This window comes from Pleurodeles waltl, chromosome 11 (assembly GCF_031143425.1).
Source record: "Pleurodeles waltl isolate 20211129_DDA chromosome 11, aPleWal1.hap1.20221129, whole genome shotgun sequence".
Taxonomy (NCBI): domain Eukaryota; kingdom Metazoa; phylum Chordata; class Amphibia; order Caudata; family Salamandridae; genus Pleurodeles; species Pleurodeles waltl.
This window is the reverse complement of record NC_090450.1, coordinates 806,931,442-806,946,557: the sequence shown is the minus strand read 5'-3', so window position 1 is coordinate 806,946,557 and position 15,116 is coordinate 806,931,442. Positions and strand designations below refer to the sequence as shown.

Here is a 15,116-nt window from a genome sequence, read left to right as displayed (position 1 = left end):
CTCAACCGGATAGAAGACACGTTGCGGGAACATGTGGCACCACACAGGGCCCCTGTCACTAGCCCGGACCAGGAACAGCCTACCACCTCCGCCGGCGCTAGTGGACAGGAGGCCCCACCACAACGACAGGCCACCAGAACCCCACCTCCTGCTGAAGAACAACCACCCCGCAAGAGGAGCCTGAGATCCCAAAAAAAGACAGAGTAGGATGTCAAGACCCCCGCCAGCATGAGATACCCCCTGAAGTCATCCCACTGTCCCACATTGCCACCCTGTCCAACCTTGAACTGCCCCTGCTCCATCCTTCCACAGGCATATGGACAATGCACCTGTGAGACTGAGAACTGGACTCTGCCATGGACATTACTCCACCCCCACCCATCACCGTGTTAATATCATGTACCATTATCTAGCACAAAAAATAAATCACTCAATGCACTGAAATCAATCAGGAGTCAGGCTGTATTATTTACAAATGTATAACACATTACCGATCAATTATGTTCTGTTAACTTTGTGCTGAACACATACCGAGATCAATAAGCATTAGTCCATGGGCTAACCAAGCAGAAGTCACGCAGTGGGTCATACAGCACTGAAAAGGGAAGGGAAAATCAAACATCAGTTTTAAAGAACTGGGGGGTCATAGACAAAGTTGAGAAGCTGGAGGCTTTCAGGAAAATTAAAATGGCGTGTGTGATTCTTACCTGTGTGCTACTGAAAATACTGTTGGATAACTCTGTCCCTGTTGTCTGTGTCGTCCTCTGAGTCTTCCTCCTCTTCACTCTCCACAGGCTCCACAGCTGCTTCAACACCACCATCTGGACCATCCTCCTGCAGGAAAGGCACCTGACGTCGCAATGCCAGATTGTGAAGCATACAGCAGGCCACGATGATCTGGCACACCTTCTTTGGTGAGTACATCAGGGATCCCCCTGTCATATGCAGGCACCTAAACCTGGCCTTCAGGAGGCCAAAGGTCCTTTCTATGATCCTCCTAGTTCGCCCATGGGCCTCATTGTACCGTTCCTCAGCCCTGGTCCGGGGATTCCTCACTGGGGTCAATAGCCAAGGCAGGTTGGGGTAACCAGAGTCACCTATTAGCCACACACGTTGTCTCTGTAGCTGTTCCATCACATAAGGGATGCTGCTATTACGCATCACATACGCGTCATGCACTGAACCAGGGAACATGGCATTCACATGGGAGATGTACTGGTCAGCCAAACAGACCACCTGGACGTTCATAGAATGGTAACTTTTCCTGTTTCTGTACACCTGCTCATCGTCTTTTGGGGGTACTAAAGCCACATGGGTCCCATCAATGGCACCAATTATGTTGGGAATATGTCCAAGGGCATAAAAATCACCCTTCACAGTGGGCAAATCAACCTCCTCAGGGAATATAATGTAACTCCGCATGTGTTTCGTCAGGGCAGACAACACTCTAGACAGAACTTTTGAAAACATTGGCTGAGACATTCCAGATGACATGGCCACTGTTGTCTGGAATGAGCCACTTGCAAGAAAATGGAGGACTGACAGCACCTGCACCAGAGGGGGAATTCCTGTGGGTTGGCGGATGGGGGACATCAGGGCTGGCTCCAGCTGGGCACACAGTTCATGGATAGTGGCACGGTCAAGTCGGTATCGTAGTATGATGTGGCGTTCTTCCATTGTCGACAGGTCCACCAGCGGTCGGTACACGCGAGGATTCATCCTTCTCCTCGCAAGTCCCAGCGGACGGTGCCTAGGAATGACAACATGGAGCACAGAGTCAAGCTAATCACTGGTACGTTCACCACAGCTTGCATAGCACACGGTTATCTATGTATTGAAAGGCGTGTATGTGTGGCAATGCAAGGCCTAGGCCTGTGTGTCGCAGTAGAAATTATGCCATGTGGGCCCTTGAAATGGCGGCTGCCTGACCTGTGAAGTGGGACAATGGGATGTGAGGTCACTGCGCTGGCGGAGCACACCGTGGCGGTAGGCGGTCGAAGACCGCTATACGGAGCCGCATTGGATAACATCGAAGCCTATGGGTTTCAGGAGCCAATGACGATGTGCGCCGGCGGTCGCGGTACGCATCGCCGCGGTACGCACCGCCGCGGGCGTGACCGCCATTTTATATCTGCTTAATCACTCGAGACCTGATCATCCACAGGAGAGGACCTATACTGCAAGTGCTGCTGTGAACTCGGTCTGGAAGAGACAATGGCTGCTGCGACTGGGGAAAGGGCCCCTGCCTTCACGTCTGAAGAGTTGGAGAAGCTCGTGGATGGGGTCCTCCCCCAGTATGCGTTACTCTACGGTCCTCCAGACCAACAGGTGAGTACACCGGAGGCACATGGAATGGGCGATGCCTGTGTGGAGTGGGGTGGATGTAAGTTGGTGGGGTGGGGGGCGAATGAGGAGTGCAACGCACGACAGATGAGAGCATGTGCTATATTGCAAGGTTGGGGAGGGGGGGCCAATCACATCTAACATGCAGTAAGTTGATTAATGTTTCCTTCCCACCCTGTACATGTCACATAGGTCAGCGCCCATCAGAAAGTCGAGATTTGGCGTGCCATCGCCAAGGAAGTCCGGGCCCTGGGGGTCCACGTCAGACGGGGCACCCACTGCCGCAAGAGGTGGGAGGACATCCACCGCGGAACCAGGAAGACCGCCGAGTCACTGCTGGGGATGGCCTCCCAACCTAGGAGGGGTGCCAGTCGTACCCTGACCCCCCTGATGTCCCGGATCCTGGCGGTGGCCTACCCTGATTTGGATGGGCGCTTGAGAGCATCACAGCAGACACAAGGGGGTGAGTATCAGCACATTCTGCTATCTTTCTGCGCAGTGGAGGCGTCTGGGTGGGGGAGGAGGGTTGTGGGTGACATTAGGCCAGGGCGCTTTCTGTAGTGTAGTCCTCTCCCTTAGGCATGGCCCTGTGCTCCTGGCCCCCACCTCTGTAGGGTGACAAGTACAGCTATTGATGGTCCAGCCTCACACATGTGCTCATCTGTCGTCTCTTGACCTGTTGTCCTAGTCAGAAGTACTGAGTAGTGTACCCCGAATGCGCGGCTTAGTGCATGCGGCTCCTGTGTCTGTCCTCTCCGCCAACGGTGTTGACATTGCATGCACTCAACCAGGTCTTCTTTTTCTCCCCCCACCCTTCTTCTTCATCTTCTTGTGCATGTGTGCATTAGCATCATCAGGCGGAGGAGATTTGGCATCGGAGCACGAGGGAGCTGCAAGCCACAAGGCCCCGGTGGGCCCAGGAACTGACACCGAGGGCACCAGTGAGCCGGAGGGCGAGGGGAGCACCACAACGGGGACCGGTGGTGACACCAGCGATAGCGACACGTCCTCGGATGGGAGCTCCCTAGCGGTGGCGGCAACATCCGTGCCCCCTCCTCTACAGGTACAGCCGCCACCCAGCGCACCAGCCCCGCCCTCCCTGCAGCCCCTCAGCCTACGCTCCGTGCCCGCTCGCCCAGGAAGGCGGGCGTCTCCTTCGCCCCAGGCACCTCAGCCCCTGCCCCTGTCACCCCTGCTGCCCTCAGTGCGGAGCTCATTGACCTTGTGAGGACGCTCATTGTTGGGCAGACTACCCTTTTGAATGCCATCCAGGGGGTAGAAAGGGAGGTGCATCGGAGCAATGCCTACCTGGAGGGCATTCATTCGGGTCAGGCTGCCCATCAACGATCGTTCACTGCTCTGGCCTCAGCACTGACGGCAGCCATTGTCCCTGTTACCAGCCTCCCTCTTCTGACTGCCTCCACCCTGTCTCTGTCTCCTGTTCCTCAGCCTATCCCATCCACACCATCTGACCAGCCTGCACACACCTCAACACCCAAGGGCAGCTCATCCAGACACAAGCACCACAGATCCCACAAACACTCACCCAAGCAACACCCAGATGCAGACATTCCAACAGTCACTACCACCCCTGTGTCCCCCTCCTCCTCGTCTCCCTCCTCCCTCCCTGTGACGTCTACACTCACACCTGCATGCACACCAACATCAGCCAGTGCTTCCATCACCACCACACCCTCCTGTACAGTCCGCACGCGTGCAGTCACCACCCCCACTGCCATTTACACGTCCCCTGTGTCCTCTCCCACTGTGTCTGTCACCCCCTCTTCCAAGACACACAAACGCAGGCAGCCACCCACCCAACAGACATCCACCTCACGACAGCCTACAGCACCAGCACCTTCACCCAATGACAGCACACCTGACTCTCCTACAACCACATCCTCTTCCTCCACTCCCATCACCACTTCTCCTACCCTTTACCTTGGCCCTAAAAAACTTTTCCTGGCTAATCTTGACCTCTTTCCCTCCGATGACCTACCCCCTCCATCTGCAAAGAGTCCCAAGAGCACCACAGCCACCACCAGCCCAGCTTCGGGTGTCACTGTTGTGCATGGGTTCTGGAGTCCACCCTTTGCCAGCAGTGACACCTCCATCAGCAGCAAGGACACATCCAGCCCCCCCCCCCGGCAAGAGGACCAGGAAACACAAGGGCCGCCGTGCGAGGACTGACACGGCTGCCCCCAAGGAGCAGAGTTCGCCCACTTCACCAGCCACAACATCTAGGGGAGGCAAGGGCCCGAGAGCCCCATCTAAGGAGCGTAAGGGCAGCAGAGCGGAGAAGTCAGCCAGCAGGAGCGCGGAGCAGGTGGGCCCCACATGCCACATCCCAGCTGTAAAGGAGGACACCAAAGGGCCCAGGACTCCGTCACCGAAGGGTCCAGAAACATCACGGTCGGAGGGCGACTGAGCAGGGAGTCCAGCCCAGGTCTGGCTCCCTTGAACCTACTGGATGTGCACCGCTGAACAGGGCCCGCCGTGCAGAAGAGCACCGCTGAACAGGGCCCGCCGTGAAGATAGGCACGCTGAACAGGGCCCCGCCGTGCAGAAGAGCACCGCTGAACAGGGCCCGCCGTGCAGAAGAGCACCGCTGAACAGGGCCCCGCCGTGCAGAAGAGCACCGCTGAACAGGGCCCCGCCGTGCAGAAGTGCACCGCTGAACAGGGCCCGCCGTGAAGATAGCCACCGCTGAACAGGGCCCCGCCGTGAAGATAGGCACCGCTGAACAGGGCCCCGCCGTGCAGAAGAGCACCGCTGAACAGGGCCCGCCGTGCAGAAGAGCACCGCTGAACAGGGCCCCGCCGTGCAGAAGGGCACCGCTGAACAGGGCCCCGCCGTGAAGATAGGCACCGCTGAACAGGGCCCGCCGTGAAGATAGGCACCGCTGAACAGGGCCCCGCCGTGAAGATAGGCACCGCTGAACAGGGCCCCGCCGTGAAGATAGGCACCGCTGAACAGGGCCCCGCCGTGAAGATAGGCACCGCTGAACAGGGCCCCGCCGTGAAGATAGGCACCGCTGAACAGGGCCCCGCCGTGAAGATAGGCACCGCTGAACAGGGCCCCGCCGTGAAGATAGGCACCGCTGAACAGGGCCCCGCCGTGAAGATAGGCACCGCTGAACAGGGCCCCGCCGTGAAGATAGGCACCGCTGAACAGGGCCCCGCCGTGAAGATAGGCACCGCTGAACAGGGCCCCGCCGTGAAGATAGGCACCGCTGAACAGGGCCCCGCCGTGAAGATAGGCACCGCTGAACAGGGCCCCGCCGTGCAGAAGAGCACCGCTGACCTGGGCCCGCCGTGCAGAAAAGCACCGCTGAACAGGGCCCGCCGTGCAGAAAAGCACCGCTGAACAGGGCCCCGCCGTGCAGAAGAGCACCGCTGAACAGGGCCCCGCCGTGCAGAAGAGCACCGCTGAACAGGGCCCCGCCGTGCAGAAGAGCACCGCTGAACAGGGCCCGCCATGTAGAAGAGCACCGCTGAACAGGGCCCCGCCGTACAGAAGAGCACCGCTGAACAGGGCCTCGCCGTGAAGATAGGCACCGCTGAACAGTGCCCCGCCGTGAAGATAGGCACCGCTGAACAGGGCCCCGCCGTGCAGAAGAGCACCGCTGAACAGGGCCCCGCCGTGCAGAAGAGCACTGCTGAACAGGGCCCCGCCGTGCAGAAGAGCACTGCTGAACAGGGCCCGCCGTGCAGAAGAGCACCGCTGAACAGGGCCCCGCCGCGCAGAAGTGCACCGCTGAACAGGGCCCCGCCGTGCAGAAGAGCACTGCTGAACAGGGCCCCGCCGTGCAGAACAGCACCGCTGAACAGGGCCCGCCGTGCAGGAGAGCACCGCTGAACAGGGCCCCGCCGTGCAGAACAGCACCGCTGAACAGGGCCCGCCGTGCAGAACAGCACCGCTGAACAGGGCCCGCCGTGCAGAAGAGCACCGCTCCGCTGGGCCCCGCCGTCTCAAGCACCGCTCCGCTGGGCCCTTCCTGTCAAGCACCGCTCCGCTGGGCCTCGCCGTCTCAAGCACCGCTCCGCTGGGCCCTTCCTGTCAAGCACCGCTCCGCTGGGCCCCGCCGTCTCAAGCACCGCTCCGCTGGGCCCTTCCTGTCAAGCACCGCTCCGCTTGGCCTCGCCGTCTCAAGCACCGCTCCGCTGGGCCTTGCCGTCTCAAGCACCGCTCCGCTGGGCCCTTCATCTCAAGCACCGCTCCGCTGGGCCCCGCCGTCTCAAGCACCGCTCCGCTGGGCCCTTCCTGTCAAGCACCGCTCCGCTGGGCCCTTCCTGTCAAGCACCGCTCTGCTGGGCCTCGCCGTCTCAAGCACCGCTCCGCTGGGCCCTTCCTGTCAAGCACCGCTCCGCTGGGCCCCGCCGTCTCAAGCACCGCTCCGCTGGGCCCTTCCTGTCAAGCACCGCTCCGCTGGGCCTCGCCGTCTCAAGCACCGCTCCGCTGGGCCCCGCCGTCTCAAGCACCGCTCCGCTGGGCCCTTCCTGTCAAGCACCGCTCCGCTGGGCCCTTCCTGTCAAGCACTGTTTATGGTTCACTGTGCCCACCATGCCACCTCCTTGACCAGTGGAGACTGTCATCCACCTGATGGACTGTGGCTTTGCACTCCCCAGGATGGCAGAGTGGGCAACCCACCCACTGTAGAGACTTGAGAGACTGTGGCTTTGCACTCCCCAGGATGGCACAGTGGGCAACCCACCCACTGTAGAGACTTGAGAGACTGTGGCTTTGCACTCCCCAGGATGGCACAGTGGGCATGGTGGCCCCTTCGTGGATCTGGCGTCGTGGACTCATGTGGCTGTGGTGCCCCCCCCTTCCCTTCCCCCTGAGGTGCCTGTAGTTTTTTCATCAGATGCCCCTGCAGTGTTCTCTCCAAAGGACTCAGGTCTCCTGTGTGGGCTTTGCCCTTGTGTCGCTACACTGTAGCCCACGGACTGTTCGATTTAACTTTGATGTAGAGGACTTATTGCCTCGGTTCTCCATGGCAGTGTGTATAGTATTATTTTGTTATGGATATTTTGCATAGTTGACCGATACATATCAGAGTCTATTTTTTATATAAATTTTTCTTCACAATTTAATTATGTCTTTGCATTTTTCAGGGGGGTTTGGGTGGTGTCACTGTGCATTGTTGCTCTGCATTGGTGTGTACATAGTTTGGGGGGGTGGGGGTCGCATATGTGTGTGCCCGTAACCTTTCCTCCTCCCCCCTCCCGTGTGTCGTAGGTGCAGTACTCACCGTTGTCATCTGCGCCGGCGTTCGTACTCGTGGTAGATGAGAAGGTAGACGAGAGCAGGTAGGATGTTTAATTCGGGTTCCATGCTGTCCTCCGTACTCGTGGAGTGTGTTTTGGTGAGCGTTTTCCCGTCCGTAGTCTGTTTCCGCCGTGTTTTTATCGGCGGGGCGGGAGCACCAACAGACCCGGGAGCACCAACAGACCCTGTGTACATCACGCAGCAATTAAAACCAGACTCAGTGGTAGTAGGGGCAGCTCGCAAAAGGGCGAACTCACACACCTCGGGAGATGCACCACCTCCAGACAAGGAAAGTCGCAAGTTCGACGCAGCGGGGAAAAGGGTTGCGGCACAGGCAGCCAACCAATGGCGCATTGCCAACTCACGGGCCTTGCTGGCTAGATATGATAGGGCTCATTGGGACGAAATGCAACATTTCATAGAACACCTACCCAAAGAGTTCCAGAAGAGGGCACAACAGGTGGTGGAAGAAAGCCAGAATATCTCTAACAATCAGATACGGTCAGCAATGGATGCAGCTGACACAACTGCTAGGACTGTAAATACAGCACTCACCATACAGAGACACGCATGGCTACGTACATCAGGATTCAAGCCGGAAATACAACAAGCGGTGCTGAATATGCCCTTTAACGGACAGCAGTTGTTTGGGCCGGAGGTGGGCACCGCTATCGAAAAACTTAAAAAGGACACAGATACGGCCAAAGCCATAGGCGCACTCTACTCCCCACAGAGCAGAGGCACATTTCGTAAATCACAGTTTAGAGGGGGGTTTCGGGGACAGAGCACAGAACCCTCAACCTCACAAACAAGACCCACTTACCAGAGTCAATATCAGCGGGGAAGTTTTTGGGGACAATACGGAGGGGGAACAGTTCCCAAAGAATAGAGGGAAGTTCCTGAGTCCCAAAACTCCACAAAATAAACAGTGACTTCAACGTCACAAATCCCCAACACATAACACCAGTGGGGGGGAGACTAACCAATTTTTACAAAAACTGGGAAGAAATAACAACAGACACGTCGGTCCTAGCCATTATCCAACATGGTTATTGCATAGAAGTTCTAGAATTCCCTCCAAATGTCCCACCGAAAACACACAACATGTCCAAACAACACATGGATCTTTTACAACTGGAGGTCCAAGCGTTGTTGCAAAAAGATGCAATAGAGCTAGTACTGATTCATCAGAAGGGAATAGGAGTTTACTCCCTGTACTTTCTCATACCCAAAAAAGACAAAACTCTAAGACCTATCCTAGATCTCAGAACATTAAACATCTACATCAAATCAGATCACTTTCACATGGTGACACTGCAAGACGTGATCCCATTGCTCAAACAACAAGACTACATGACAACACTAGACCTCAAGGATGCGTATTTCCATATACCTATACATCCTTCCCACAGAAAGTACTTAAGGTTTGTAATCCAAGGGGTACATTACCAGTTCAAAGTGTTGCCATTCGAGATAACAACAGCGGCAAGAGTTTTTACAAAATGCCTGGCCGTAGTGGCAGCTCATATCAGAAGGCAGCAAATACATGTGTTCCCGTACCTAGACGATTGGTTAATCAAAACCAATACGCAAGAACGGTGTACACAACACACAAAGTATGTCATAGAAACCCTTCACAAGCTAGGTTTCTCACTCAACTACAACAAATCACACCTACAGCCATGTCAAATACAACAGTACTTAGGAGCAACAATCAACACAACAAAAGGGATTGCCACTCCAAGTCCACAAAGGGTACAGGCATTCCAAAATGTAATACAAGCCATGCACCCAAAACAAAAGTTACAGGTAAAATTAGTGATGAAGCTACTAGGCATGATGTCCTCATGCATAGCCATTGTCCCAAACGCAAGATTACACATGCTGCCCTTACAACAGTGCCTAGCATCACAATGGTCACAAGCACAGGGTCAACTTCAAGATCTAGTGTTGATAGACCGCCAAACATACACCTCGCTTCAATGGTGGAACACTATAAACTTAAACAGAGGGCGGCCTTTTCAAGACCCAGTGCCCCAATACGTAATCACAACGGATGCTTCCATGATAGGGTGGGGAGCACACCTCAACCAACACAGCATCCAAGGACAATGGGACACTCATCAGAAACAGCTTCACATAAATCACTTAGAACTACTAGCAGTATTTCTAGCGCTGAAAGCATTTCAACCTATAATAACCCACAAACACATTCTTGTCAAAACAGACAACATGACAACAATGTATTATCTGAACAAACAGGGAGGGACACACTCGACACAGTTGTGTCTCTTAGCACAGAAAATATGGCATTGGGCGATTCACAACCACATTTGCCTAATAGCGCAGTTCATACCAGGAATTCAAAACCAGTTAGCCGACAATTTATCTCGGGATCACCAACAGATCCACGAATGGGAAATTCATCCCCAAATACTAAAGACTTACTTCCAAAGATGGGGAAGACCGCAAATAGACCTATTTGCAACAAAAGAAAAAGCAAAATGCCAAAACTTCGCATCCAGGTACCCACAGGCTCACCCTCAAGGCAATGCGTTATGGATGAGTTGGTCAGGGATATTTGCATACGCTTTTCCCCCTCTCCCACTCCTTCCATATCTAGTAAACAAATTGAGTCAAAACAAACTCAAACTCATACTAATAGCACCAACTTGGGCACGACAACCTTGGTACACAACACTACTAGACCTCTCAGTAGTGCCTCATATCAAACTGCCAAACAGACCGGATCTGTTAACTCAACACAAACAACAGATCAGACACCCAAATCCAGCATCGCTCAATCTAGCAATTTGGCTCCTGAAGTCTTAGAATTCGGACACCTAGACCTTACACTAGAATGTATGGAGGTCATAAAACAAGCTAGAAAACCAACCACAAGACATTGCTACGCAAATAAGTGGAAAAGATTTGTTTATTACTGCCATAATAATCAAATTCAACCATTACACGCATCCGCTAAAGACATCGTAAGCTACCTACTACACTTACAAAAGTCAAAGTTAGCTTTTTCATCCATTAAAATACATCTCACTTCAATTTCAGCTTATCTGCAAATTACGCACTCAACTTCATTATTCAGAATCCCAGTCATAAAAGCATTTATGGAGGGTCTGAAAAGAATTATCCCACCAAGAGCACCACCAGTTCCTTCGTGGAACCTCAAAATTGTCTCAACACGACTCATGGGTCCACTTTTTGAACCCATGCACTCATGTGAGATACAATACTTAACATGGAAAGTAGCATTTCTAATAGCCATCACATCTCTAAGAAGAGTAAGTGAAATACAAGCCTTTACCATACAAGAACCCTTTATTCAAATACACATGCATAAAGTAGTTCTACGAACAAATCCTAAGTTCTTACCTAAAGTCATTTCACCGTTCCACTTAAATCAAACAGTGGAACTCCCAGTGTTCTTTCCAGAACCAGATTCTGTAGCTGAGAGAGCATTGCATACATTAGACATCAAAAGGGCACTAATGTACTACACTGATAGAACAAAACAGATTCGCAAAACAAAACAATTGTTCATTGCTTTCCAAAAACCTCACACAGGAAATCCAATATCCAAACAAGGCATTGCCAGATGGATAGTTAAATCTATTCAAACCTGTTATATAAAAGCAAAAAGAGAACTGCCTATTACACCAAAGGCACACTCAACTAGAAAGAAAGGTGCTACCATGGCCTTTCTAGGAAACATACCAATGACTGAAATCTGTAAGGCAGCCACATGGTCTACGCCTCATACATTTACCAAGCATTACTACGTGGGTGTGTTAACAACACAGCAAGCCACACTAGGACAAGCAGTACTACGGACTTTATTTCAAACAACTTCAACTCCTACAGGCTGAACCACCGCTTTTGGGGAGATAACTGCTTACTAGTCTATGCACAGCATGTGTCTCTGCAGCTACACATGCCATCGAACGGAAAATGTCACTTACCCAATGTACATCTGTTCGTGGCATGAGACGCTGCAGATTCACATGCGCCCTCCCACCTCCCCGGGAGCCTGTATCCGTTTTAAGTTGAGAAATATTGATCTTGGACATTTGTAAATTTGTAAATATATCACTTTTAACCACATTATGTACATACATATTTACTCCATTGCATGGGCACTATTACTATATACACAACTCCTACCTCACCCTCTGCAGGGAAAACAATCTAAGATGGAGTCGACGCCCATGCGCAATGGAGCCGAAAGGGGAGGAGTCCCTCGATCTCGTGACTCGAAAAGACTTCTTCAAAGAAAAACAACTTGTAACACTCCGAGCTCAACACTAGATGGCGGGATGTGCACAGCATGTGAATCTGCAGCATCTCGTGCCACGAACAGATGTACACTGGGTTAGTGACATTTTCCATATATATATATATATATATATATATATATATATATATATATATATATATATATATATATGGCCTTGGCATGCTGATGTAATTATTACTTTTTTAAAACATTTTTTTATTGCAAGCATAAAAGAAAAGCAAAAAAACGGGTAGCCACCTAAACATAGCCACCATATGCTTCCAATAAAAAAATCCTAAATTTAAAGAACATTTACTTATGTGTCTGTTTTACTAGTGATTTAAAACAAATCAAGTTTTTTGGTTGTGCCATGCAACATGAAAAAATGTTCCCCCATCCAAGCTTTCAAATTGCGGGCAGCTACAACGTCACAATCTCACAAAACACTTGATAAAAGTAACTTGGAAAACAGAAACTAAATAAATCCCCATCCAACTAAGCACTTTAATACACCATAAAGAGCGTTTTTTCAAGATATTTTGAAAAAAATAAGTTTTAAAAAAAGCACAAATTAAAAAAGCTTTGTCACTGTAGAGAACAGAACTGTTTTTAAGAGGATGTTAACAGCTTTGTCACTGAGGAGAACAGAACTATTTTTAAGAGATGTTAACAGCTTGTGCAGTCTTTGCGTGTATGCTCAAAGTGAAGGGAGACAGTGGGTTAAGTAGGCTAATCCATTGCCCCAACCTGTATGCTATAGTGGACAGAAGCAAAATGTTAATGACAATTCAACACATGAATGGATAAAGCCCTCTGAGAAAAGGTCCCTCTATGTAGGTATATTATGCATGCATTTTTTGGGGAAAATAATATTCTGGCAAGACAGCTAAACCTGCTCTAAAGGACAGTCATAAAATGCAGTGTTCAAGCTGCATGACATGGTTGGAGAGGTGGAAGGAGTTCCAACTAATTCAATAATTTGCCTCTTTGAAGAGACTGCTAAAACCAGAATGCCATCATTCACTCATGTGAATGGCACACTGGGAGGAATGAGGAAGAAGGAAAAAAGATAGGCAGCCAGTAAAGCAGCGCACATGGTAAAAAACAATGGTTTTTAAGCATTTTGGTAAAGCTGGTGCAAGAAGGTCCCTTTGAAATCACTCTGCATTTGTATTTGTGATGATAGAGGAAATGGAATGTGGTAGAGAGTAAATTCCTTCTGCCCCTGAGGCTGAGGCAGGCAGCACTGGCCATCCAAAACGTGAGGCCATGGCTTCACAATTTGCAGTGCAAGTAGCATTGCCTGGATTTGTAAAGGTGCATGTGTAAGATATACAGAAGACTGAGTGTGTAGATGTAATATGATTGCACTCTAAGTACCCAAATCTCAAAAGTTCTTTCTCTCTCCATTTTCCACTATTGTTGTAGCAAGCCGTTTACACCCTTTCCTGCTCTGCCCCTCATTCTTTTCTTCTTTTCTTCCTCGTCACTTATCATCCTCTTCTTTTATCCCACTTTTTTCCCCCTCAGAAACTTTGTTCACATCTGCCTGCCTGCTGCCTCCAGCTTCTGCCTCTTTTTTGCCTCTCTTACATCTGTCTCTCTCTGGTCTTCCACACATCTCCATTTGTATTGCCTTCAATAAACCTCTATCATACCTCGGCATTTCATGTTTAATTCTCTTGCACCTCTATCTCCATCTTGTGCCTTCAAAAAATCTCTTTTGCTATAGTCTTGTGCATTCTCCACTGCTTTTGTTCCATCTGGTTACTCCTCACATCTGTACCTTTTTCTTGTGCTGTTCAAACCACCTGTAGCTTTCCCAACATTTCCTGCCCCCCCCAATCCCTCAAATACCAAGCCTCTAGTTGATACATCTCTTTAATTTCTGAGCATTTGCACGTTTTATCTTTTTTCCCCTTCTCTGTCTGACCCTCTCACTTTTTTTATATAGGATATTAACAGTCGCCACTACTACGAGTCCAGCCCAGAAGCCCATCCGAAAGCCTATGGTGGTCTCAACATTGCCATCGGAACCAACGTAGAACTGACGTCTCTTAGTTCAGAAATGGCAAAGGGTTCACTGAATGCTGCTTCACCAGGTTTCCAAAGGGACCGAGGTACTGAGACCTTCATGCTTCACACCCTCAAGGTATGAATGGATGGTAAAAGTGAGTCTTTGAGGGCTACATTGGACACTGGTCAGAACAGGCTTTGTTTACAGGGAGGGGAAACATTCTTTTCAGTGGGTAGATACTTAGAGCACCTCTAGACACAATGGAACAAATTGGATTCTGGACTTTAGCTGATTAATTTATCATCTGATGTAGGAGAAAGAAATACTGGGAGCCTGCGACCAATCCAAATCACTTCCCCCTCCTCTGACCACATCCCTCATTCTATCCCCATGGTGATTCTATTCCTATACTGACACCAGCCTACTGGGTGCTGGCGAGTGGTCTATTCGAGAAACCAACTGAGGTGTTTTTTCTTGGCCATGAGAAATGTCCCATCTCTTTAAGCTGCTGTTGATCATCTTCCCTGTTCCCAGGCCTCTATAGAGCATAGGGTGACAATCCTTTCCTTCTTTGATATGTAGGAGGTCATGCTTCAGTTGTTCTGTCTACTGAAGATAATCCTCTCTTTTCTATAGTCTCTGCTTCCTTTCTTTTCTCTAACTTGCGATGATCGTCCTTCACTTTCTCTCTCCATTTTGTGATTGTCTTTCCCTTTCTGTACCTTATGGGTGATTGCCTTTAACTTTCTCTCTCTCTGTTAGGTGATTGCCCTTCCCTTTCTGTGTCATATGTGTGATTGTCTTTCACGTTTGCTCTCCTTTTGGTGAGTTTCCTCACCTTACTTTGACCTTGGGGTGAAGATTCTTCTCTTTCTTCTGACTTTACGGTCAATTTATTTAATGTCTAGGTTGTTATCCTCCCCTTTCCTTCTGTGTCAGTGCTCTTATTTCCCAATGTAGAAGTTTGCCATTCAAGTTTTTGGCTTTTGGTTAATAATGATTTTGTTTCTCAGCCGAAATGTAAAAACATGAGTAATGGGTTGTGGAGATGCCTTTGCAGAAGCAGGTATGGAGGTTAGATACTATAATGAAACACTGTCATGTTTGCAATATGTGACGTACTTCTGCAAGATTAAAAATGCTTAATGCTTAAGTGCTTAAGGCCATAGAAAGAGCTATAGCATGCCTATCTGA

General features: G+C 50.7%; 1 protein-coding gene across 2 annotated transcripts in view; it reads left to right on the top strand.

Annotated features, from left to right (window-relative positions):
- The window catches only part of LOC138266144 (uncharacterized), a 149,185-nt gene that overhangs the window by 70,847 nt on the left and 63,222 nt on the right, over positions 1-15,116 (top strand). For both annotated transcript variants that reach the window (XM_069214581.1, XM_069214580.1), the window contains exon 4: positions 13,860-14,057. In XM_069214581.1, the coding sequence (XP_069070682.1) occupies positions 13,860-14,057 (198 nt within the window). The remainder of the gene's footprint in view (positions 1-13,859; positions 14,058-15,116) is intronic.